Genomic DNA, 26,061 nt, shown 5'->3' on the forward strand with positions numbered 1-26,061 from the left:
GTACCAGCCAGCCAAGAAAACGAAAATCTGCTCATAAAAGGAACATGAACAGACACGAAATATATTTGTTTGTCAGGTTTATCAAAATATGGGTTCACTCATTTTACAGAGAATTAAATTTTTTTCCAGGAGCCATTCTAACTGTGAAATGCTTCTAAGAATCTTGTTAAAAATAACCTAAAAAGGCACAGAAATGAGAAAAAGCAATTTAGAAATAATTTTGTGAAATATATGTTCTCTTTGGTTGACTATAACCCAGAGTGTGCTGAGTTGTTTATGTAAGCAGAGGCCATCCAATGGAGCTCCTTGTTCAGGGCTTGCAGAGGACTTTGTAGCATCCCCAGTAGAACAGCAGACAGAACTCTCTACACCTCTCTTTTCCCCGTTGCTCACTTATCCCTTCTTTTTATGAGCCCCATTGGCATAGATTATTCCGTTCCTTATTAGGAGGACTTCGTGGTGATTGTTGACACCAGGGCATTTCTTTTCTGATACTGTTCTGACAGTTGACCAGTGTTCCAAAAATACAATTCATGCCCTACTAACCAGTCTCCCTACTTTTTTGCCTAGTAAGATGATGATCACAATAATGGGAATCTGATGTATCAACAGCTTCCTGCATACCAGGCTCTGTATGTACGGTATCTCCTACAAGCCTCACAACAGTCTTATGAAGAGAGGGCCACCTTAGCTTTTTTATTTTGGTTCGGAAGAAAGGGAGATACTGAGAGGCAATTTAACTTGCCCAGAATCACATAGCTTCAAAGTAGCAAGACCAGAAGTCAAACTAAGGACTGTAGAATACCAGCTCCTGTCCTTTTAACCATAACACTAACCTATATCAATGGAACTAGGTTCCCCTTAAGTTGGTTCTGCCTTATTTTTCCCAGAGGTTGAAGTTCTGGTCCAAAAATCTATGTGAAAAAATAAGCACCAGATAAACACCGGATTGGAAGGCGGGGTGGGTGATCTCTTTCATCCCAGCCTGGAGCCCCTTCTCTTTGCAGATCTTTAAACAGCAATCCTAATTACTTAAAGCTTCATACAACAGAAACTTATCCTGACCCATGGATATAAGCAGTATTTTCCACAAATGCGATCCCAGGCATCACACCAATTGAATACTACTGGGCATCTACAGAACTCGGGGATGAATGCCTCCCTTAGAGATGTCTAAATTTTCTTCCTGCCTCAGACTGCCAGGAGAATCACTAAAGGAAAACAGGACAGCACCCAAGATTGAAAATATCATTGTCAATACATCTCACCACTGATCTTTCCAGATGTTCTCCAGCTTCAACTAAACAAGGAAGCTGAAGTAAGGTTTGCTATCTCGGGTATTTTAGCAACATTGTGAGAAGATGCCTATAATTCTGGAACTCACAGAATGACAAAGACAGTGTCCAAGAACATCGCATGCAATCCCCTACCAATTTTCTCCTTCTGCTTTACTAGATGGCACATAATTACCTCCCTATGTAAGGCAAGTGATTCTATTTTGTGCTGACATTCCTAGTCTCACAACTTTAGTCCTTTGTCTCCTACTTCTATCACACAGAATCATGCAGGACAAGTCAATTTCCTTTTTTCCATAGCAGCCCTTTAGATATGTAAAAATAACACGTCTGAACGTAATCTTCTTTGCTCTAAACGTATCCCTAGTATCTTCCACTGTCATTCATATGTCATAAATCCTACAGGGAAATCCCTGGTATTTACTCTCTTCTGAGCACACTCCAATGTGTCAGTCCCCATTTGTGTCAATCTAATGTGTCAATCCCCAAATGAGGCTTCTACCATTTCCATGGGTCAGGGACCTGTATCATTCAACTATGGACTAAGCACACATTTCCGTGAGATATGGTTTTCCAGTGGGTCTCTTAGTGTGTTTGGAGGCGATTCCTTCCTGAACAGCTGCTCTGACTAAATCGGGAGGCCTGCGTCCTTGCCAAGTACACGCTGTAAGAGAACAAGCTCGTGGAGCCTGCCTTGTGGAAAGGGCTTATCTGCAAGGTTACTGCCAACTCACTAACTATGGAAGTTCACAACCCTTCCTCCCAGAACAGTCATCTTCTATGAGGCTTTTTGTCTTCTTTTTTGTCCTGTGATGATAAGAATAGTATAGGATTAAAAAAAAAAAAACAGCAAATGGTATAGGGGCTATACTTCCTAGCATTATTGAAAAACCTCGCCTGCTGGCCCCTGGAAGTGACCAGGCGGTGCTCTGTTGTAAAGCCCAGAGGACTAGTTTAAATGAGAGGGTTTCACCCTTTGTACAGTCTTGGGAATTGGGGTCAGACAGTTCCTGTGGAGAGCTGCCTTATGCAACGCCTGATGTTCAGCTGCATCCCTAGCCTTCAAACCCCAGATGCTAGAAGCACCTGCTTACCCACTTCCAGGACAACCAAAAGTGCCTCCAGACATTACCAGGAATTGACCTGGTAAGCCAAATTATGCCAACCGAAAACTGCTGGCTTAAAGTCACAGAAGCTCAGTCCTCTATGATATGAATGTAGGCCTAATCCTAGAGCATTGTCTAGTTCAATTTCCTAATTTTATTAGTGCCGAGAGAGGATGATGGCTGATCGGGGATCAGTAAGGAATTAGAAGACAGGCTTCCTGCCCTTCCCAGTGTATCAGTCCTTCTTCATGCTGCTGCACAATAGAGCTCTTAAAAACTATGAATTTCTCGTCCCCACCTGACCAATTAAAATAGTATCTTCATGCATGGAGCCCAAGCTCAGATACTGTTTAAGGGTTTCCAGGTGGTTCCAAGAGGCAGGCAGGATCAAGGGCCAGGGCACCATATCATGCTGTTTCCGTTCTGTGTGTGTGTGTGTGTGTGTGTGTGTGTGTGTGTGTGTGTGTGTGTGGTACTGGGGATAAGATAAAACAATCGGGACATTTCGAGATCTAGGTGTTATGTGGGGGTTTTCCCTGTACAAGAGTAGCGTGCTCAATCCTTCCTTATTGTGGACATCAACTTTGGAGAGCTGGTACACAGAAATCTAGCACCCTGAGGGCATGTGCACCTGCAGAGTAAAAGAGGAAAAACAAACACGCACAGAATGTACTCAGCTTGCTTGACATAGTTAGCATGTTTTATGTTGGGTCAAAAAACTGCCTACAGGTAATATAAAATCCAGAAGGCATATATGAAAAAAACAGCCCCAACTGTTCAGCACAGGGCACTATGTACCCAGGAAACAAGTTTTTGTCTCGTGTTGCTTAAGCAATTATTTATAAACAGTGTAATTCATTTAATTAACTTCTGGCTTTTCTTTTAGCAAAGGGAGCACTGCATTCCTCATTTATGGAGCAGTGTTTAGAACATAGAGAATTTTATTGGCTCATTCTTTAGGAGACACTTATTAGGAAGCTGAGAAAATAACTAGATCTTGAGAAGTGTGTTTTTATCAGGATCTGAATGATATTACACATATAATTATAATAATCATAACAGTTTCCATGCACTGAGTAATCTCTGTGCCACAGGGGCTGGCCCTGGCCCTGTACATATGTTATCATAGTTAATATTAATGAATGCCCCATGAGATGGGTTCCAATATTATCCCACTTTAACAAATGAGAAGACAAACCAGGGATATTTGCTCACATGCTCCAAGTGATACTGAGGCCAAACTGTAGATGCCAGATAGGACTGACTGCCAGGTCTGCCAAATTGCAGCATCTGTAGCCCTTAATGTTCTGCAGGGCGGGATGTGCTTTTGCTTATATACCAAGCCCACCTTCCACTATGTCAAAAGCAAGAACTCTCCCTCCCCAAGCATCTCAATGAGGGGATGATGTTTTAGTTTCAGCACATTGTATTTATTCTGGAGAGTAGCTTAGGCTACCTGATTAGTGAAGTTCTTAAGGGTGGGTACATTTTGAGGACAACAAAGGCCTGTGAATCTCTTTTGAAATTGTTATTCTCACGATTTTCCTGGTGTCATCTCAAGATCAATGTTTCTGAGAAGCTATTTCACATTGGGATTGGGGCAGGATGGGGGACAGGGACAAGGCCAGTTTTGTGATCAGGGCAGCCATATGGGGATTCAGTGCTGTCACTATCTTGAGATTCTCAGTAACCGTATCTTTAAAATTGTGAAAATCAGTAGAATGTGCACATGATAAAAAAAAAAAAGCAGTTGATAGCTGGGTGTGGTGGCTCATGCTTGTAATCCCAGCATTTGGGAGGCTGATACAGGAAGATCACGGTTTGAGGACACCCTCAGCTACTTAGTGAGAACCTTTGCAACTCACTGAGACCTTGTTTCAAAATAAAGAATAAAAAATAGGGCTAAGGGTGTAGTTCAGAGGTAGAACATCCCTGGGTTCCATCCCCAGTACCAAAAAAAAAAAAAAAAAAAAAAAAACCCAAAAAACCAAAAACAGTTTAGTTAGTTTTATACACTGCTTTGGTATAAACAAAATATGTAAGCATGTATATAGCACAAAATATGACTTGTGTAACACTGGTGATTGTACATAGAAGTTAATGTTTCACGTTTGTATTTAAAACCAGCATGAAGACAAATTGTAAATTTTATGGTAATAATTTATCATTTTCTTCTGAACAAAGGTAAATAGAAATAAAAACCACCAAGTTGAGAAAGATATAGTGGATAAAGGAGGAATTCTTTACATCATTGCCTTTCCAACCAGCAGCCCATATTTTCATTTTGTATTGAGCCTGCAAATTATGTAGCTGACCCTGGAGGAGATCAAGGGAGATAGGGCAAGGTCATCCTCATCCATCTTTGATTTGCCTAGATTAAGTCTGCTTTCTGCTTTGGCTCAAAACAATGAGGTAAATATTGAATCCAGCTGTAACCTCCAAAGTTCAAGGTAAAGGTCATAAAAATGTCTTTTAAATGTCAAAAAATTTCCATCATCAGTAGAAACTTGTAAGGATCTGAAGCAAATCAAACCTAAATTATTTCATCCAATTCACAGTTTGAAGACCTTTATTTAAAAGAGGAATTCAGGTGTGTTCAGGTTAAAAGTTGACAAGTATTTTTACAGTGAAAAATGAGATATTAAATCACCACATAGGGAGTGCAAAATGGTTCAGCCACTATGGAGATCAGTGTGGAGATTCCTTAGAAAATTGGGAATGGACCTACCATATGATCCGGCTATACCTCTTCTGTGTATCTTTCCAAAGGGGTTGAAATCAGAGAACTACAGTAACATATGCATACCCATGTTCATAGCAGCACAATTCATAATACCCAAAATATGGAACCAACCTAAGTCTCCATCAACAGATGAATAGATTTCAAAATTATGGGAAATACACACAATGGAATTCTACTCAGCTATAAAGAAGAAGAAAATCATGTCATTCTCAAGAAAGATGAAAAGACCTGGAGAACATTATATTAAGTGAGATCAGCCAGACACAGAAAGAGAAGGGACATATGTTTTCTCTAATATGCCCAAACTAGGAAGTATTAGGAATACCAGAGGGACTCTAGATAATGGAGGGGAAACCTCAGCAAAGCTAAAATAGAAGGGTAGGAGACAAAGAAGGCTGAGGTTGATTAATGGAGGAGCTACATCCGAATATGTGTAGAAGTATGAATGTAGCATGGTTAACCTGGACATTCATTGTTGGGAGGGGAGGAAAGGAAGTGGGGGATGGGAGAGGGCACCAAGCACAGTCTGAATGTATGCCATTTTCAATATGATCCACATAAAAATAAAATAAAAAAAATAAAAATATATAGGTATAAAATATGCATAATGTATTTTTTGAAGTAGTAAAAATGAATTTCAGCATATAGTCCACATAAGTAGTATGATATTTGTTCATTAATTCTTTCAGCAATTATATGAAGTGAGCAATGTCTACACTATGGAGAAACTTTCAGTAATAAAAGAAACATGTTTCTGCCCTCACGTACTGGCAGTCTGGCTGGGAAGAAGGGTAATAACTAAGTTAATAAAAAATACAATTGTAGTCCGATATAGTGGTGCATACCTGTAATCCCAGTACTTGGGCAGCTGAGACAGAAAGAGTACAGGTTCAAGGCTAGTCTCTGCAACTTAATGAGGCCCTTAGCGACTTAGTGAGATCCTGTTTCAAAATTAAAAATAAAGTAGGGCTAGGAGTGTAGCTCAGAGATAGAATGCCCTTACAAAATACAATTGTAAATTCTGATAGCTATTTAAAATGGAAATAACAAGAGCAATAGCCCAGAAGAATTTTTTCCCTTTTTTTCTGGGGAGCAGAGAAGTTCATTCTTTGTTCACCCTTTCTCTATCCTCATATTTTTTTTCTTGTTGATTCCATGCATAAATATGGATGTACTAATCTTGTGCATGGAAATGACAAGTATCTACAGCACACTGACTAGAATTGGTTTCCTTATTGTTGGGCTTTGGTTGATAGCAAGATTTTGGAAATTTGAAGGAAAATCATATTGCTTCCTTTCAAAGAAAGTACTCAAAGAGCCCTAGGGCCTTTTGGTCTAATAGAACTTTCTATAGGGTTAGAAATGTGCTGTATAATCCAGGAGCCAGTTTACCCCAGGGGCTATTTAGCAGTTTGAATGTGGCAAGGGTGACCAAGTAATTGAACTTTTAGTTTTATTTTATTTTGGCTAAAGTAAAATGTCAGCAGCCACATATGGCTAGTATTACCCTATTGGACAGCACAGCTCTGGAGATCTCCAAGTCAATGGGAAATTTGTTTGTGAGGGTGGGAAGGTTAAGAGTATATATTGGAGGATGACCACCAAGAATAAAGTTAGATAGACAGCAAGTTGTTTGAAAAGTACTTGCAGAAGTTCCCAGCCTACATGTGAACTGGTTAAGTCTTAAGTTTGAGTAAGATCTTAACTGGCAGCTGGGGAAGAGAACAGAGAAATCCAAATCTCCAAAGCTATCCTGTGCAAGCCATTTCTGCTTTCTCCGCCTAATTTAAAAGTAGCCTGTTCTTATAGTTATCTCTCTCATGTGGACATATCTTTGAAGTTAGTAAAGTGATTTCACACCACTATTTTATTGATTTTCATAATAAAGTAGAGATAGGAGAATAGGGATTATTTATCCAAGAAGCTAACACTGGAATCCTTAGTAGGTTTCACACAAGAGAAAAATCTCTGTTCTAAAGTAACAGCACCATTGATCCCTACTCTGCCCTGAATTGTATGTGCTAAGAATCAGAGATAGTTAAACAGAAGTGAGATCAGTGGAGAAGGGCACTCCATCAACCCTGTGAAGTCTCACAGTGTCCCAGGCCCTGAACTAGCTAGGCTCAGGGGATATAGCAGTGAGCAAGACAGGCAAGGGTCCTTGGTACTTGTTCAGTAGGCAGAATCCCTAAAATCAAATCCCCGATATACCAGTATTAGGAAATGGCCTAAAAATATTCAAAGAAGAAGTTGTCATTATTAAAATATATATTAGGTTATAGAAAATGGAGCTCAGATCTATAAAGGAGAAGGGCAGTTAGGGCCTGGTTACTGCCACAACTCCAGTAGCTGGTATAATGCAAAGTACCCTCACTAAAAGTAATTAGCAAGTTGATAGAGGAGGTGGGACCTAGAACTTTCACATTCTAAAAACAGGCTTGCATAATAAATGACATCTAGGAAGTAGCTAAGAAGTCCACAAGAGTATTGGGAGGAGGGGACTGACCTTTGTGAAAAGAGAGCAGATACCACATGTGAATCACTCTGGTCTGAACAAAGAAACCTGGGTGTATACCAGCAGTTAGGTGGGAAGTTAAGGGGCAGACATACACCTAGATCATTGGATTAAGTGGTAGAGCAAGATGGGGGACTTTGTATCTATAAAAGGCTGCTTTATATTTTGAACTCCAGTAACTTCGTTTTGGGTCATCCCACTAAAGTCACTTTGTGGCGCAGTGCTTTACTATAAGCTCTAGCTTTTCCTCTTTCTAATGGCACCATAATAGTTACAACTTGTATTTCTACCTCTGTAATAATAACTCACTTAACTCTTCAGCAAGAGTCCGGACTAGTATATATCCATCCTAAGTCTGAACAAGAACCCGCGGTTACGGGAATAGTCTCCGGGAGCCTAACAGAGGTCCCCAGGAACAGTTACACCCAAACCGTAACACCCAAGGTTTCCAAATCAAATCTATATGACATGTCACCTAATTGCGGTCACAAGGCAAGGCTCTGTGGTCATACTCAGTCTCCCAACTGGGACGAGTCATGGGGCTTTAGGCATGGCTGAACAGAGGCAAGCTCTCAAAAGGAATTTTCTCCTATATTTTACCAGTTAACTTCAGATCCAAGTCTTTCAAGAGACTTCATGTGAACCCTGAGAATTAAAAATATGAGGCAAAACTGAATCACAGTCAATGCCAACATATGTCAGGAGTTCTGATCATCAAAATCTAGGACTGTGGTTCTGGAAGTTAAACATGCATAAGTTTTGTCTTGTTAAAAATGTCATTTTACTGGCCCAGCCCTGAGTCAGTGAGTGGGGCTCAAGAATCCGGGTGTTTTAATGAGCTCCCAGGTGATTCTGGTGCAAATGGCCTCTTGATCATTTAATTGGCTCTTTGTTAGTTCTCCCTCTGAGCCACATAAAAGGTAGTAACATGGTAGAAAGTTATTCCATTTATGGAGATTGGGGAGACTCAGGAGACATGTGGCCATAGTTGGGGTGGGGGAGGAATATAGAAATAAGAATTCTGATTGGTTGCATTTATCGTGAGATTTATAAGAGATAACTACATGAGTTGGTATGAGAAGCAAATTGGACCTTCTGGTAAAGTAATGGATGGTACAGTCATGTAAAACGTGAGGGTGTGGCTTGAAGAGTAAAGAACTCCAAAAGCCAGAGGTCACCAGGAGGAGGAAGAGCCTGTGAGAGGGACTGAGAGAGAGCACTGGAGAGTTAGGAGGAAAACCAGCAACGTTCACTGATTAAGAAAATTCATGAGAGAAGAGGTTCAAGAAGGAAGCTGGGCTGACCATGAGAACTCAGATAAAAATATTGTTTCCCAAACTCAAAACTTTTAGAAGAAAAAAAGTGAACTGAAATTAAAATCCAAGCAGAAGATGGGAGGATGGATTTGTAAAGTGTATTTGTAAAGAAAGGATGAATATTCAGAATATGCCAAAGAACACAAAAAATTAGTAAGAAAAAATACAACAAAGTTGCCACAAAGCCAGGCAAGGTGGTGCACACCTGTATCCCAGTAGTTGGGAGGCTGAGATAGGAGAATGCCAAGTTCGAGGCCAGTGTAAGATAACTTAGCAAGATCTTGTTTCAAAATAAAATAGGGCTGGGAGTGTGGTTCAGAGGTAGTACAATCCTGGGTTCTACCACCTCCCTACACACATACTCTTTATACAAAAAGGGCCAATAATAATAAGATGTACTTCATATAAGAAGAAATGTAATCAAGAATTCATTTTAAGTGGTTTCAACCTAACAAATCATCTGAGAAACTTAAATGAGACAGTGTTTAGCAAAACAATAAAAGATACATAATGTTTGGTACTGGTTGAGGAGAAAGAGTAAGAATACTCTCATATTCCATTGATGAACATACAAAATTACTACAGTGTTCTAGAAAATCAATATTATAGCATAATAAAAATCCTAAATGGTCATGCATGTTAATAAAACAGTTTAATTTTTGGTAGCTATCTGAAATATTGGCATATGCACAAAGAAATGTGTTCAAGGGCTTTATAAATAGTACAGTCTGTGATAGCAAAAAAAATTGGAAACACCTACATGCCCACTAATGGGAAATAATTAGATAAATTTTAATATGTATTTTAAGTACATAAGATTATTGAACAGTTAAAAAAGAGTCATGTCTATAAGTTCTCCAGTATAATTACCTCTAACTGTATTGTTAAAATTTTTAAATATACAGAAAAGTACATATGTAATGGTGGTTTCCTTTATATTATAAATTGGATTAAAAAACTATGATTTTATATTGTTTTATAATTGCCAGACTAATAATAATTATTATCTCTGGAGATAGATATACCATTAGCAGGATAAAAGCAAATTTCACTTTTCATTGTTTAGTTATATATGCATTTTTTAATTTACCTGAATTCATTAATGTTTTACTTGTAAGATTTTTAAGTGCAGAATTTTAAGTTACATTAATTTAAAACAATTGATCTAGAGAACTAATTTTTATGATTTACTCATTTATTCATCAAGAGTTTAAATTTATAAAATTAGCTTTTGGATATGTTGGAAATGTGATACATAGCACTGAATCAAATAAACAGAACTCTTATAAGGCTTACGTTATAGAAGAATTCGGCTTGGAATGGTCTTTTCTTCTCTGTGTAGACTGTCTTCATTCTTATAAGATTCCCCATTTCACCTAAAAATAACTCCAACCAGCTCTCTGGACTTTTACTACCTCATGAAGAAGTACAAGGTATAAAGTATGGAGAATACATCCATAAACTATCTCTAGCCTGCTGTCATTTTGCTTGACAATCATACTGCAGATTACCACAAGCATCAAGGGGAAAAAAGAAACAGTGTAGTATTAGTAAAACAGATTTTTCTTGGACTTTCCTAAAAGTGTCCAAATTCTTTCCATGTCAGTGTCTGTGGGGAAAAGCCACCAACTTCTAAAGAACTAGCTTAGCAAGTGTATTGCTGGGGCACATGCTGTTTGTAAGTTGTCAATAGCCTGTACTTAGGTAACTGCTAGCTTCAATAGCTAAAAACTCTCTGGCATCCACACAGAAGTTCTTGTACACACACTCTGTGGTTGGATCCTTTTGATGATGCTCACTAAGGCATAATAATCAAGAGAGAATGTCAGAGTCTAGAAGTGTCCCTTGAACCCTAACACCAGCTGGAACCTCAACACCTTTATTGGCTTTAGCTGCACGCCTGCCCACACTGGGGGCTGGAAGTTGTATTCATGCTTCTAAGCAGCCTCAGAGGCACAGTGTTTATATATCCTGGCCAGTCCTGTTTCTTTTTCTCCTTCTCCTTCTTTTTCCTTCTCCTTCTCCTTCTCCTCCTCCTCCTCCTCCTCCTCCTCCTCCTCCTCCTCCTCCTCCTCCTTCTCCTCCTCCTCCTCCTTCTCCTCCTTCTCCTCCTCCTTCTCTTCCTTCTCTCACACATGTAAGTGAAAATTCTGACAGCCAAAAATTGTTGTCATTATCAGAAAAATTAAATGCTCATGACCAAGAAGGAACTACTCTTTAGGAATTCATATGTATTTCAGGGCAAAGAAAAAGTGTTATTGATAATCCATTTTTGCTACAGGATGGATGTACTTATGGCACATGGCTTTTCACAGTTGAAGACAATTCTAGCCCAGGATGACCAGAAAGTTCTCAGAGGCTGGAAATACACATGAAGACTAGACACTGAACAGTCAACACCAAAGCCATTTACACCTTTACCAGCCGATGTGACCTTCGGTAAATCACTTGCTCTCTCTGTTCTCTTTCATCTTCCATTTCTCTTATTATGTGCCTGCGTTGGCTGGAATGGCTTCCTCCTTGTCTCAAATTCTTACAAAGTGTTCGTCTATGGATTCCCTATTCCCCTTTCCTTCAATTCCTTAATCCAAATCAGCTTCCTTCCTATTCATGCCTCCACTGAAGATAATTCATATCTTTACCATGTATTTTATCATGTGGTATCACTATTGTCCATTCATTATTCTTTTTCTTTTCTGGTACCGGGGAACCCAGGAATATTCGTGTGTGTGTGTGTGTGTGTGTGTGTGTGTGTGTGTGTGTTACTGAGGGTGGAACCCATGGGCGTTTTGCCTCTGGGCTATATTCCCAGACCTATTTTATACTTTATTTGGAAACAGGGTCTCACTACATTGCTGAGAGCCTCACTAAGTAGATGAGGCTGGCTTCGAACCTGTGCTATCCTCCTGTCTCAGCCTCCCAAGCTCTGGGATTAAACCCAGGAACATTCTACCTCTGAGCTACACCCCCTAGCCCAGCTCATTATTATATTTATTCTAGTTTATCACATTATTTTAGGGCCATCTTAGGTCATCAGGCAACATGCATTTCACTACTAATCCTAATATTAATAAAATTATCACCACCATATGAAATCTTATTTCTAAATGTCACAAAACCCCTAAGAGAATGGTGATATTATTACCACTTTTATGGTCCAGGAAAGTACATGTAAGAAACATTATACAGATGGTTAGTAGGAACACTGAGACTTGAGATAAGTCCATTCTGCTTTACAGCTCATGCTTTTAATTACTATCCTAAAATAGTATCATTAGATAGTAAATATAGAATATTCTGGGCATGGTGGCGCACACTTGTAGTACCAGCATTTGGGAGGCTGAGACAGGAGGATGGTGCAGGTTCAAAGCCAACCATAGGTACTTAGTGAGGCCCTTTGCAACTCAGTGAGACCTTGTTTCAAAATAAAGAATAAAAATTAGGACAGGGGGTGTCACTTAGAGGCAGAATGCCCCTGGGATCTATTCCCCTTATTGCAAAAAAAAAATTAACAAATATAGATAGTACTTACTTAGTATTAAGCATCAGGCTCTGTACTATGCGTTTGACACATGTTACATGTTAGCTTATTTGATTTTCACAAAAACTCTGTGACATAGAGATAGTGGCTATAATCCCAGTTTCTTTCCTTTCTTTCTTTCTTTCTTTCTTTCTTTCTTTCTTTCTTTCTTTCTTCCTTTCTTTCTTCCTTTCTCTTTCTTTCTTTCTTTCTTTCTTTCTTTCTTTCTTTCTTTCTTTTGTTCTTTCTTTCTTTCTTTCTTAATTTTTTTTCCATTCACAGCTGAGGCTGGCTGTGAACCTGTGATCCTCTTGTCTCAGCCTTCCACATACTGGGATTACAAGCATGCACCACCACGCCCGGCTTCAGTGTTTTTTTTATTTTTTTTTGTAATTACAATTATGGATCAGTGTGGTTCAATAACCTGATAAAGGTAATAGAACTATGGAAACTGGATTTGAATGCAGTTCAGTCTCCCTCCAAAGCCTGTGCACTACTCTAGTTCATGATCAGATGGTAGACTCTTTTTTAATCTTCTCACACACTTTAAAGGTTTTCAGAAACCCTTCTGGAAACAGAAAATAGTAGTATCACCCCCTCTGAGTAATTAAAACTAACCAAATTGACCAGCTCTCTTTGAAACTCACCTTAGTACATGTGTGGATCCATTAATGGTTGTGGTTGAACAAGGAACAGTCTGTCCCAGAATGGAAGGTCTTCTGTAGCGTTCATCATCACAGCAGAGGACGATGAGGAAGGCACGTCTAAAGGACTTATTCAAGAAGGCATAGAGAAAGGGGTTCAACCCAGAATTGATATAGCCGAGCCAGAGGAAAGCAGTCCACACCTGTCCAGGGACAGTGTAGTCTATGAAAGGATCCACAATATTGGTGACAAAGAATGGAGCCCAGCAGAGGCAGAAACAACCCATGATGATACACAGGGTCTTGGCTGCTTTGGTCTCTGTCCTCATGCGATGAGTACTGTGCTGGTCTGCTGGCTGGGGCCTGGCCTCTGAAGGGGCTCCTGCCCGCTGTAACATCTGGATCTGGTGGGCGTGCTCCTTAGCAGTGATATAGATGCGATAGTAGGCCAGCACCATGAGGAAGAATGGGATGTAGAAGGCCACCACAGAGCAGGTGATGGCGTAGGGCTTGTTGACCATGAAGATACAGTACGTAGAGTTAGAGTTCTGCTGGAATTTTCTTTTTTCTATCTGAGAGTTGGAAGGAGAAAGGAAATAAGGAAGGGGTGAGAAAAGAAAGGGAAAAGTGAAGAAGTAGGAAAGAAAGAAAAAATGTAAGAAAAGAAATGGAAAATGAAACAAGAAAGATGGAAATAGGAAGAGAGGATGAAAGAGACACAATCAGGGAAAGAGAAGGAAAAAGAATAAAAGAAAAAAGAAAAGAAAGAAGAAGGATTATTAGCAAAACTTTGTTTTTTTATTACTATTGTTTTGTCTTTTATAATCCTAGAGCATATAGAAACTTGAGGATAAAGAGCATGAACATATCCTAGGGCCGAGAGAGCTTTTCCACAGAAAAGGGGCTTGAAGTAATCTCAGGAAAGATTGGAAATAAAATGGAGACATCCTTCTTCATTCTATCTACCCTGCCAATAAAGGAGCTCTGCCTCTGCTCTTGGCTCCTGGTCTGCTTGCACTTCATTGGTCAGAGTCTCTTCACAGGATGTATATAGAAGAGAGACCCAGAATCACCTAGTGCATTTATGGTAAGTACAAATTTCTGACCCCCTGCCCACACACAGACACACACCTAGGTTAACTGGATCTCAATTTCCAAGCAGGGAGGCCCAGAGCTCTGCCTTTTAGCAAGCCTTTTTGTAACAATCTTAAAGCACATTGATATTTAAGAACCTTGCTCCACATCATTCTAAGCCCAGATCTTTGGGAGAGGCTGTGGGGCACTTTTCTAGACTCATTCCTCTGAGGCCCCTGACTAAGCTTTTTTCTTATTTACACAAAGCAATATTCTAATAATTGATACAGAGTAATAGCCAATGATTTGAGAGAAGAAAATAATAGCTATTTTAGAATCATGGAAGATAAGAACACAGTACCACTCCCCCAATCCGTGGCTTCGCTTTCCAAGGTTTCAGTCACCCATTGGCAACCACTGTTCAAAAAATGCAGACATAAATAATTCATAAGTTTCAAGTCCTCAAGCCATTCTTGAATAGCTTGATGAAATTTCAGACCGTCCCATTCTGGCCCATCTAGGATGTGAATCTTCCCTTCATCCAGCATACCCACACTGTTTGTTCCACTGCCCGTTAGTTACTGAGTAAGCACCTTGGTTATCAGACTTGACTCTTGTAGTTTCACAGAGCTTGTGTCCACATAACCCTTATTTTACTTCACAGTGGCCCCCAAGTTACAAGAACAATGAGGCTGGCACTATTATTACAGTATAAAGTTATGTTCCATTTTATGATTAGTTGTTGATGCTAATCTATTACCATGCCTAACTTAACAAAATGTGCCATAGGCATGTATGTCTAGGAAAAGCACAGTGTATGATCCAGTTGAGTATTATCCATTTCAGGCATCTACCAGGTGACTCAGAGTGGATTCTCTGTGGCAAATGAGGCACTACTGTCTACACTGTCTACAAATTGAATGGGGCAAGATCAGGAGAGAACTTGGGGCCCAACCAGAGTTGGGACCTGGGCTATGCTCACTGCCTCCCTTCTCTCCTGACTCCACCCCATTTAAGTGTTCATCCCAATCACTCTGCTGAAACTGCTCCAGTCACGGCTTTTAATGATCTCCATATGCCAAGTCCAGTCCTCACTTCATTTTACTTATTTTTAAATTTTTATTTATATAGTTATACTGAGGGTTGAACACAGGAGTATCCTACTACCACCAAGCTGCACCTCCAATCCTATTAATTAATTAATTAATTAATTAATTAATTGAAACAGGATCTTGTTAGTTTGCTATGAGTCTTTCTAATTTGCTGAGGCTGGTCTTGAACCTGTGATCCTCTTGTCTCAGCATCCCATGCACTGGGATTACTGGCATGCATCACCACACCCAGCTCAGTCCTCATTTTAAATACGCCATCCTTTAACACACCTCAGCCCTCCATCCTTCTTTTTTGGATAAATATTTAATTAAAGTAAAATACCTGTAAAGTACATATATTAAGTATATGTATATACACATATATATGAATTGTTATAAATACATAGAATTATTAAATTGTTAAACTGTATCATCAGCCTCAATTCAAGTGTGTCTTCTGTGTGCCCTGCTCCAGCAACCTCTTTCATATTTACCATGCTTGGTCAAAATTTTCAACCAAATCAAATAAACCTGAATCAGGTGTTGTTGTTGTTGTTGTTGTTGTTGATGTTTGCGGTATTGGGAATGGAATCCAAGGCTTTCTATCTCTGAGCTATACCCCAGCCTTATTTTTAATTATTTATTTTTTGAAACAGGATCTCAGTGAATTACAAAGGACCTCAGTAAGAAGCTGAAGCTGGCCAAGAACAGTGATCCTCCTGTCTCAGCCTCCTGAATGCTGGAATTACAAGTGTGAGCCACCATGCCTGGCTCTTGAATCAGGTTCTTATGGTGGTTTTATTATTCATTTATTGTTGACTTTATATTAATTAGTGCTTTACCATTTAGATATCTTCTCTTGTGATTGAGTATTTTCCCATTTTAAGAACTGGGTTGTACCTCTCTTATGGATTTTCAATTCTTTATCTTGTTAAATTTTTTCATTCTCTTACTAGTATCTGGTGATAGAAAGTTCTTAACATTACAAACCTATACATTCAGTTAGTATCCCTTGTGACCCACTTAAGCAATCTTTGTTTATCCTTCAGTATACAGCTATTCTCATATATAAGTATTTAAAGACAATTATATACTATTTTAGCAAATCTTTATTAGTTTTTACATTTAATATTTTAGTCCACTTTGAATTAGTTTTTCTGTATGTTGTGATGTAGGAGACAAGATTAAAATTTTAACTTATGAACAGCCAATTGACCTGGCAGCAGGTACTGAAAAGACCACGATTTCCTGGCTATACTATACTCTATTTTTGGTGAGAAATCAGGAAACTTTATAGGCATAGCTCTCTTTTGAATTTTCTGTTTTGTAATCTTGGTTTGTTTATATTTTCATGATACTATTTTAATTTCTGAAACTTTAGTAATTTTGAATACTGGGTAGTAAAAGTCTATGAATATGAGTTATCTTCTTAAAGACTGCTTTAGCTATTCTTATATCTCAGGATTTCCATATTCAATTTAGAAGTAACTTATCAATTTCCATAAAAATCTCCAAAGATTTTGATTTGAGTTGTAATAAAATTAGGAAACTTTTCATCTTTGCAATAAGTTTTCTGGTTCACAAACACAGTAATTACTCCCTCTTATTTAAATATTTTTATGTCTATTTCAGTAATATTTTATAATTTTCTGTAAAAACATCTTGTACATTTTTTGTTAAGTTGCTTCTAAATATTTTATGTTTTATTCCATTGTAAGTGGTACATTATTAAAATTATTATTCTGAGTTCTTTGCTACTGGTACATGGAACCCTGAGAATTTTTTTTTGTATATTGGCTATATATCCAGTAATTTTGCTAAGTAAGTTATTAATTAATATTCTATCTCTAGCTTCTTGTGAATTTTCTTATGAATACTCATGTGATCTGCACATGATTGAGAAATATCTTCACCTCAAGTAACACGACTTGCCTTTTCAATCATAATATTATTTTATCTTGCTTTATTGAACTTTAAAATGCTGCTACTATAATTTTGAAAAAAGTAATAATTATGGACATTCTTGTTTCTTTTCCAGTTCAGGGAAGCGAGCCTTCAAAATTTTACTACTGGTTATGACAATTGCTATAAGTTTTGTCAATTTAATTGACCATGTTCCCTTTTATTTTTAGTTTTATGAGGATTTAAAAAATTAATCATGAATGGATATTGAATTTTTCCATTTGGGGCAGTTCATGTGGGTTTCTTCCTTCCTTTAATTACTACAGAAAATTACACTGACTGCATCATATCCTTGAAATAAATGTCACTTGTCCTGGGTATTGTATTATACTAGATTACTAGGACTTTTGACCAAGCGGTGAACATTCCCTGCTGATAACTGTACATCATCAAACTTTTTTATTCATAGCCCTTGACTAAAAAGGGTTGCTTCTAACATCTCTTCTTCTTGGAGTCAGCCTGCACTCAGTGTGAATATACACATGAATAAACATGTGAAATATACACACATGCAATATATACACATATATATGTACATGCACATGTACATATATATATTATATACATGCAAATATGTAATGTTATTAATTTTGCACATTTAAGTGTTATATCTTTTAGTGTATTATAAAGTTAGTTTTTCTTCCTATTGAATTGATATTTTATCATGATAAAATATCTCCATCTCAAGTAATACTAGATGCCTTAAATTTGATCACTTACAATGGTAGATCTATGCCAGACTTTTTTTAATTAGTATTTGCATGGCATATACTTCTGTATTAATTTATTTTTTACCTGTCACTTTATATGATTACATGCTACTTTAAGTAGCATAATTTGCATTTTCTTTTGATGCAGTCTGACAGTATTTATCTTTTAGCAGCTTTTCTTTGAAGAATTTACTCATTTACTATTTCTTGTAGTCATGGTTTGAATTTGTCTGTCATCTTACTGTTTTCTGTTTATCCCTCATGGTGTTTCCTTTTTCCTCCCTGACTGTTTAATTTGGAAGCAATCAAAAAAATTTTTTTGGTGGTAATGGGGAATGAACTCAAGTGTGTTCTACCTTGAGGCTTCATTTATTTATTTATTTATTTATTTATTTATTTATTTATTTATTTTTTATTTGTGAAACAGAGTCTTACTAAGTTGCCGAGAATGGCCTCAAATCTGCAATTCTCCTCTCTCAGGATCCCAAGTACTGGGATTACAGGCATGCACCACCATGCCTGGCTAAAACAATCAGTTTTTAGAATATTGTCCCATTATTTCTCTCTCTTCTAGTTTATTGATTACAAAATATTTTACAATTTTAGAGACTATATCTTAATTCAGTCAGTTTAACAAATTTACCACTTCACTGGCAATGCAAAGCTCTTAAACGCCGTATCACCATTTTATATCTCATTCCTGCCTTTTATATTGTTTTCGGTTTTTTTTTTTTTTTTTTTTTTTTTTTTTTTTTTTGGTGGTACTGGGGTTCCTGGAAGACCTTCTACCTCAGGGCTACACTCCCAGACCTGTTTATTTGGGGAAACAGGGTCTCTTAAGCCAGCATTCGGGAGGCGGACACTGGAGGATCACATTTCGCGGACAGCCTCAGCTACTTAGGGAGACTCTCCCAATTCAGTGAGATACTGTATCAAAAATTTAAAAAAGACTAAAAAATAGGGCTGGGGGTGTAGCTCAGAGGTAGAATGCCCCTTGGGTTCCATCCCAGGTACCACACACACAAAAAAATAGCCAATATTCTTTCATTCTATCCCCACCCATATCCACATATTTACCAGTTCTGCTTCTCTGCATTCTTTCCTGCTGTGAGATTTTAATCTGGGATTGTGTGTGTGTGTGTGTGTGTGTGTGTGTGTGTGTGTGTGTGTGTGTGTGTTTCTCCCTTTAAGAAGTGTTTAGTATTAACTTGCTGCTGTAAACTTCCCTCAGTCTTTGTTTACCTGAGAATGCCTTTAGTTTGTCTTCGTTTTGAAGAGCATTTTCATCGGCTACAGAAATCTAAGTTGTAGACGTTTTCAGCCTTTCTACAGTGTCACTCTATTGTCTTCTTGCTCTCATCATTTGATTGCAGGGTCAGCTCTAACTCTTAACTTATACTTTAAATTTAACTGGAATTTTTCTCTAATTGCTTTTGAGATTTATCTCTTTTCTATTTTTATTTTTATTTTAGCATTTTAAGAAAATGAATAGCAGCTGGGTGTGGTGGCATGCACCTCTAACCCCAGTGTGCTTGGGAGGCTGAGACAGGAGGATGGATTGTAAGTCCAAGGTCAGCCTCCGCAACTTAGCAACTTTCTTAGCAACTAGAGAAACCCTGTTTCAAAACAAAACAAAATTTTAAAATGGCTGAGGATGTAGCTTGGAGGCAGAATGCCCCTGGGTTCCATCCTCAGTATCATAAAAAGAAAAAAAAATCTCCTGGATATAGTGTTCTCTCTCTCTCTCTCTCTCTCTCTCTCTCTCTCTCTCTCTCTCTCTCTCCCTCCCTCCCTCCCTCCCTCCCTCCCTCCCTCCCTCCCTCTCTTCCTCCCTCCCTCCTCTCTCCCTCTGCTTAACCCACTGGGATTTCATAAAATTTCTTCAATCTGTTACTAATGGTTTTCATTTTATTTGAAAAACTCTTAGCCACTATTCCATCAAATATTACTAATGTACTATTCTCTTTTCTCCTTCTAGAAAAATATGACATAATTTTAATTTTTTCCATTTATTCCTGCATGTATATCTGGATGTTTTCTACACACCTGTATTTCAGTTTATAGATGTTTTTTTCAGTTGTGTTGAATCTATTAAATTTAGCATTATATTTACTTAATATAGTTTTTAGCTACAGAATTCTTTCTTCTTTCTTTCCTTCTTTCTTTCTTCTTTTCTTTCTTTCTTCCTTTATTTCTTTTATTCTAGTCCCCTAATGAAATTCTCTATATTTCCCACATTCTTGCCTAGCACATGTGAGACCTTGGGTTAAATACCTAGTACCACTATAGTTACTTGAAAGTTCTTGTCTAAGAATTCTATTATTTGGATTGCCTAAGGGACTATTTCTGTTGTTGTTTTATGCTCACATTCTTGAGTTTCAGCTCTTCCTTCCTGTTTGTTTGTTTGTTTGTTTGCAATGTCTGGTAACTTTTTGTTGTTGTTGTTGTTGTTGTTTTTGTTGGTACCGGGGGTGGAACCCAGAGGCTTTCTACTTCCGGGCTACACTCCCAGACCCATTTTATACTTTATTTGGAAACAGGGTCTCACTAAGTTGCTGAGAGCCTCACTAAGTAGCTGAGGCTGGCTTCGAACTTGCGCGATCCTCCTGTCTCAGCCTCCCAAGCGCAGGGATTATAAGCATGTGCCACCACGCCCGGCTGTCTGGTAACTTTTGATTAAATGGAAGGCATTAGGTCCAACAAATGACAATGTTTTGGTTGACAGTAGCCTACACCAGAGAGAATTTAATTGTCTTCTTGCAGATGGAATCTGGACAGAACACCTCAATCATATGTAGGCTCTGTTTTCTGCCTTTTTAAAGCTAGTCCTTTTTTGTTTTGTTTTCTCTTTTTTCCTGTGAATTGGTTTATTGGACATATCAATTAGAGTACCAGGAGTGCTCACCAGAATGCTCTGCCTCAACAAGCCCTCAGACCTTCCCAGCATGAGGAGACATCTAAAGTCACTGCCCAGTGCTTTCACCTCCCAGCAGCTGCTTCCAAGTCAATTGTGTGTTTGTTTTTGGTTTTTCTAGACTAATACATCCTCACTTTAGGAATAAGCAACTGCTTTAAGAAAAAAAAAAAAAACTCCTGAATCCCAAGTTCATATCCCTAAACTTTCCACCACTCTAGGACCTCAGTCTCATAAATCCTAGGCATCTTGGCACCCTCAACCTTCTGAATATTCTCCTAGTTCACTGAAATAGCCACAAGCTCAAGGCTCTTGCTTTCTATCCACAAATCAGTAAAAACCCCAAAGAAAAGTAGTAGATGTCTTTTGGTTTCTCTTTGGAATTATAGCTACTTAAATATTATTTGTTGAGGCTATTTTCCAGTGCCACCAAATGGTATTTTATTGTATCTTCGTATTTTGTTTTTAATTTAGTGTATTTCATTCTGCTTTATAGTCATGATTATGATAGTTTCCATCATATTCAGAAATATAATACTCCTCCTTAATTATTATGTTTCTAACTTGGCTTTTAAGAAATCTTGTGTTTTCTTCCTCATGGTTTGTTCCTTCCAAACATCATGCATGGTCTCTTCATTCCTTAGAACTCTCTTGTATTCCCTAGGTGACCCTCATCTAGTCAATGATTTAAAATAGCATCTAATTCTTTTCTTCTTTCTCTCTTTTTCCCTTCCTTCCTTCCTTCCTTCCTTTCTTCCTTCCTTCCTTCCTTCCTTCCTTCCTTTTTTCTTTCTTTTTTTCTTTTGTGGTACTGGGGATAAAACCCAGGGCACTTTCTACCTCCAGGCTACACTCCCAGACTTATTTTATATTTTTTTAAAATTTGGAAACAGAGTCTCACTAAGTTGCTGAGAGCCTCACTAAGCAGCTGAGGCTAGTTTCGAACTCACGTGATCCTCCTCTTTCAGCCTCCCAAGTACTGGGATTGTAAGTGTGTGCCACCATGCCTGGCTTCAAGTAGCAGATAATTTCTGAGAAGACCTTCTTAATTTGTGTTCAACTGAGACCTTCCATAAACTTCATGACTTGATATAAAGCTGCTTTCTCAACTGCTCCACCTACATGTCTTGCTTAAATTTATGTTTTACAAACCCAGCATTCAACTCTCCACACTCCATCAGTCTCTTCAACCATGGTATTTGTCATCTGGATTAATAGTCATTCACTTCAATTGCCTGGTTTCTCTGACCAAAACCTTCAACTCATATTTGACCCAGATTTCCCTTTTACACTCTTCTTTCAGTCTTACAGAAAACCCAGTTGGTTATATTTTCAAAATACACCCAGATTCTAAATCACAATATAAATTGCTATCTTCGAGGCTGGAGAACCACTGTCCTTTACCTGTCAGATTACCGTAACTGATTTCTCTCCTGTCTTTCTGTTGTGTTTTTTTGTTTTGTTTTGTTTTTACTTAACAGAAAAACCCACATGAAGATTATTTTAAAATACAATTAAATTCTTGTCATCTGCAATAGCTCCAAATTCACTTATATTAAAGCCAATGTCCTTAAAGTAGTCCATAAGCCCTACATTATCATTCCATTTTATTTATTTATTTTTTACTTTTGCTTTCTCTCCTCCTCATTTTTTTCTGCAGCAGGCACACTAACCTGTTAGGCACTCTCTTTCTCTTTGCCTTTGCACAAGCTATTCCTACTGCCTCCTGTATGCTTCTTTGCAATATCCACAAGTCCAATTCCCTCACCCCTTAAAAGCTTCACTCAAATGTCACTTCAGTAAAGCTAATGCTAACACCTTAGTTTTGCAGTCTACTTTCCACCCACCTTTTGTTCATGGTAATTATCTCCTAACAATTAGATGGCTACTTATTTTTATCGCATCATTTATTCTCTGCCTCTTTTTGCTAGAATTATGAACTGTACATGGATATGGATTGTTATTTATTCTATACAATAATGTATCCACACATCTGAGTGGTTTCTGAACATGCAAGGTGCTCAATAAATAACTGTAAGGTGAGAAGATATATGAAATCTGATGGTTTCTCAACACTTCTGATTACTATTATCCTAGTACAAGTTACCATAATCACTTGCTGGGATTGGTGCAATTTTCTCCCAGGTGTTTTCCCTACTTTCTGCCACTCCACATTCATTCTTTACAGAGATTATCTTGAAATATTGGGTAGATAATCTCATTCCTCTGCCACAAACTCTTCAGTTTCTTCCATCATTTAGAATAAAAATTGTAATCTGGCCCTGGGCATACCCTCTGACCTCTGCTCTTATACATATATTTTTTCCTACTAATTGCTTAGAAGTTTCTAGTATTCTCTGAACTGGCCATGCATCTTCCCATCAGGAGCTTTTGAACTTGTAATTGCAGCCTAGCCTGAAATGCTTTCTCTATGATGCTTACATGGTTCATTCTATTATTTCCTGCAGGTCGCTGCTTTAGCAATATCTTGCCAAAGAAGGTGAAATTCACATGAAAAACAATAACACCTTTCCATCATTCATTATCTGTTTACTGGGTTTTGTTTTAAACAAAGTTTAATACCTAAAAGACATTTTATTTTCTCCTCATTAGATTTAAATGTCATCAGGGTTAAATTTTTTTTTCACCATAGATTTTTCAGGGGCCTATAGAACATGATCAGAATTCAAGAGTGGGGATGTAGCTCAATGGTAGAGTGCCTCTGGGTCCCATCCCTGGGATCTCAACAACAAAAAAGGTGGTCGTGGTAGGGGGTGGGGTCAGGCAGATTTTAAAGTACTATGACAATCAGTTTAAGGGCTGCTCTGATGGGTTTTGCAGTAGGGGACAATAGATTGTGCTTAACTCTGAAATATATCAGGGAAAAGTGGGAATTTCTAGACAAGGAGCATGCTGGGGATAAGTGGATGAAAAATTATTAAGAGGAAACGTCAGTGTAAAGAGGGATCTTGGCAAAACCAAACTGGCAGGAATCTTCTTGAAGACAGACCAGGGTGATCAGACATGCCCCTTAGGATGCTAAAGATGAGAATTTGATCAGATACTGAGGAGAGAGGATCCTAGCTAAACCAACTTAGCAAGGCTATTGCTAAAATGGAGCACTGTGAAGATGTATATGGAAGTTCAACATTTGAGCCCCCATTGGGAAGAGAGTTGAGAGGACTCTGACTAAAGTTCAGTGAAGGAAAGACACTGTCAGTAGACATTCAGAAGTTTTAGCTTTCTAGCTAGGCATGGTGACTCACATCTATAATCCCAGTACCTGCGGACACAGGAGAATCGTAGGTTCAAGGACAGTCTCAGCAAATTAGCAAGACCTTCAACATTTACTTAGCAAAACTCTGATCAAAACAAAAAATAAAATAGGTCTGAGGTCATAGCTCAGAGGTAGGCCACCCCTAGGTTCAAATCCTACACACACACACACACACACACACACACACACACACACACACTTTCTAAATAATTGTCACTTAGACCACTATCAGAATTTTTCTTGAAATATTCACACAGCTTACTATTATTTATTTAGAATTACAAGCAAAGTTGATAAGTCAGTAAACCTGTGAGGTTTGTGTGAATACTCACCAAATCAACTATGCCAATGTTATTCCAGCCTTGCATTATAGGGAGAAAAGAGATAAACATGGGAATGACCCAGCAGCCTCCTAGCATTAATGCGATGCGCAGAGGGGTCATCTTGTTCCTGTAAACCAAAGGCTGGCAGCAGATGGCATAATACCTGGGGAGACAATGGAGGGGTGGGGTCATGGACAAGGGGAATAGGAGGGGGGAGAGCAACATAAGAAGGAGAAGGGCAGAGAAGGATGTAGAGGAGGAGAAGAGAAGAATGAGAGAGGAAGTAGAGAATTAAATAATAAGAAAGGAAGAAAAGAAAAAATAATGAGAAATGGAAGAGCAGGCGGTAGAGAAAGGGAAAAAGGAACAGAGAAAAGAAAACAGTAATTATACAATAACATACCTTAACATGTGGCCAATGAGTTTTTGTTAATATAAAAACATGCTGTTGATCTCATCTGAAAATAACTGCCTTTTGGTCATCTCATTGTCTGAAGGACATCCCTGAGAATCTTCTCATTCTCAATATCAGGCATAGTTCCAATGTCCCCTCCATGCCTGGGCAGTTAGTAGCTTCTGTCCAGCTTTCTGGGCCACAATCCCCAGGCCCCTGGAGAGACTCTGACTACAACTTGAGGTGACCCGGGCTCTCTATTAGCTCAAATGTGTCCTTTTTTCTTAATCATTGGCCTGTATTGAGGTGGGGATTTGTATTTATGCTCTTTAAATGTGACCCAAAGGGATTCCTCTCCATCCTCCTGCATCAGACTCATTTAAAGCCTATTTATTTATTTATTTGTTTATTTTGTGGTACTGGGGATGAAACCTAGGGTCATTCTACCTCTGAGCTATACCCAGCCCTATTTTTCATTCTTTTTTTTTTTTTTTGTGGTACTGGGGGTGGAACCCAGAGGCTTTCTACCTCCGAGCTATACTCCCAGACTTATTTTTATATTTTATTTGGAAACAGGGTCTCACTAATTTGCTGAGAGCCTCACTAAGTAGCTGAAGCTGGCTTCGAACCTGTGTGATCCTCCTGTCTCAGCCTCACAAAGCAGGGATTACAAGCGTGCGCCACCATGCCTGGCTTCATTTTTTATTTTAAAACAAGGTCTCACTAAGTTGCAGAAGGCCTCACTAAGTAGCTGAGGCTGTCCATGAACCGCGATTCTCCTGTCTCAGCTTCCCAAGTACTGGGATTACAAGCGTACACCACCTACCCAGCTTGAAGCCCTTTTAAAATGCAGCTGTCAAGGATTTTCTGAATCAGAGCCTGCTGTAGAGACCTGAAGTTTCCTGAAGTCAGTTACCACTGCTGTTTGATAAGCATGTCATGTCCAATGTCCCACATAGGGGCACTTGCACTTCCTGCCTTAAGTCGGATAGGACCAAGTGAGTGATATGAGCCAGAGATTTATGAACAGAATTCACATGCATTACTTTAGGACAGACCATTTAATTATTTCTCTGATGCCAAGAAAATTAATTTCCAAATATTTCCTCCCCCATGCTGAGAGCACATGCCCCTATCTATCAGGTCTGAGCTCCCTCTTGGAACTCACTGCTCACTG

General features: G+C 38.5%; 1 protein-coding gene across 4 annotated transcripts in view; it reads right to left on the reverse strand.

The window, feature by feature from the left end:
• HTR4 (5-hydroxytryptamine receptor 4) overlaps positions 1-26,061 on the reverse strand; it is a gene marked incomplete at both ends in the record, with an annotated part of 170,308 nt that overhangs the window by 48,070 nt on the left and 96,177 nt on the right. For all 4 annotated transcript variants that reach the window (XM_080698408.1, XM_080698410.1, XM_080698409.1 and 1 more), the window contains 2 exons: positions 13,143-13,711; positions 24,500-24,653. In XM_080698408.1, the coding sequence (XP_080554534.1) occupies positions 13,143-13,711; positions 24,500-24,653 (723 nt within the window). The remainder of the gene's footprint in view (positions 1-13,142; positions 13,712-24,499; positions 24,654-26,061) is intronic.

This window comes from Muscardinus avellanarius, assembly GCF_963383645.1.
Source record: "Muscardinus avellanarius genome assembly, chromosome: 7".
Classification (NCBI taxonomy): Eukaryota; Metazoa; Chordata; class Mammalia; order Rodentia; family Gliridae; genus Muscardinus; species Muscardinus avellanarius.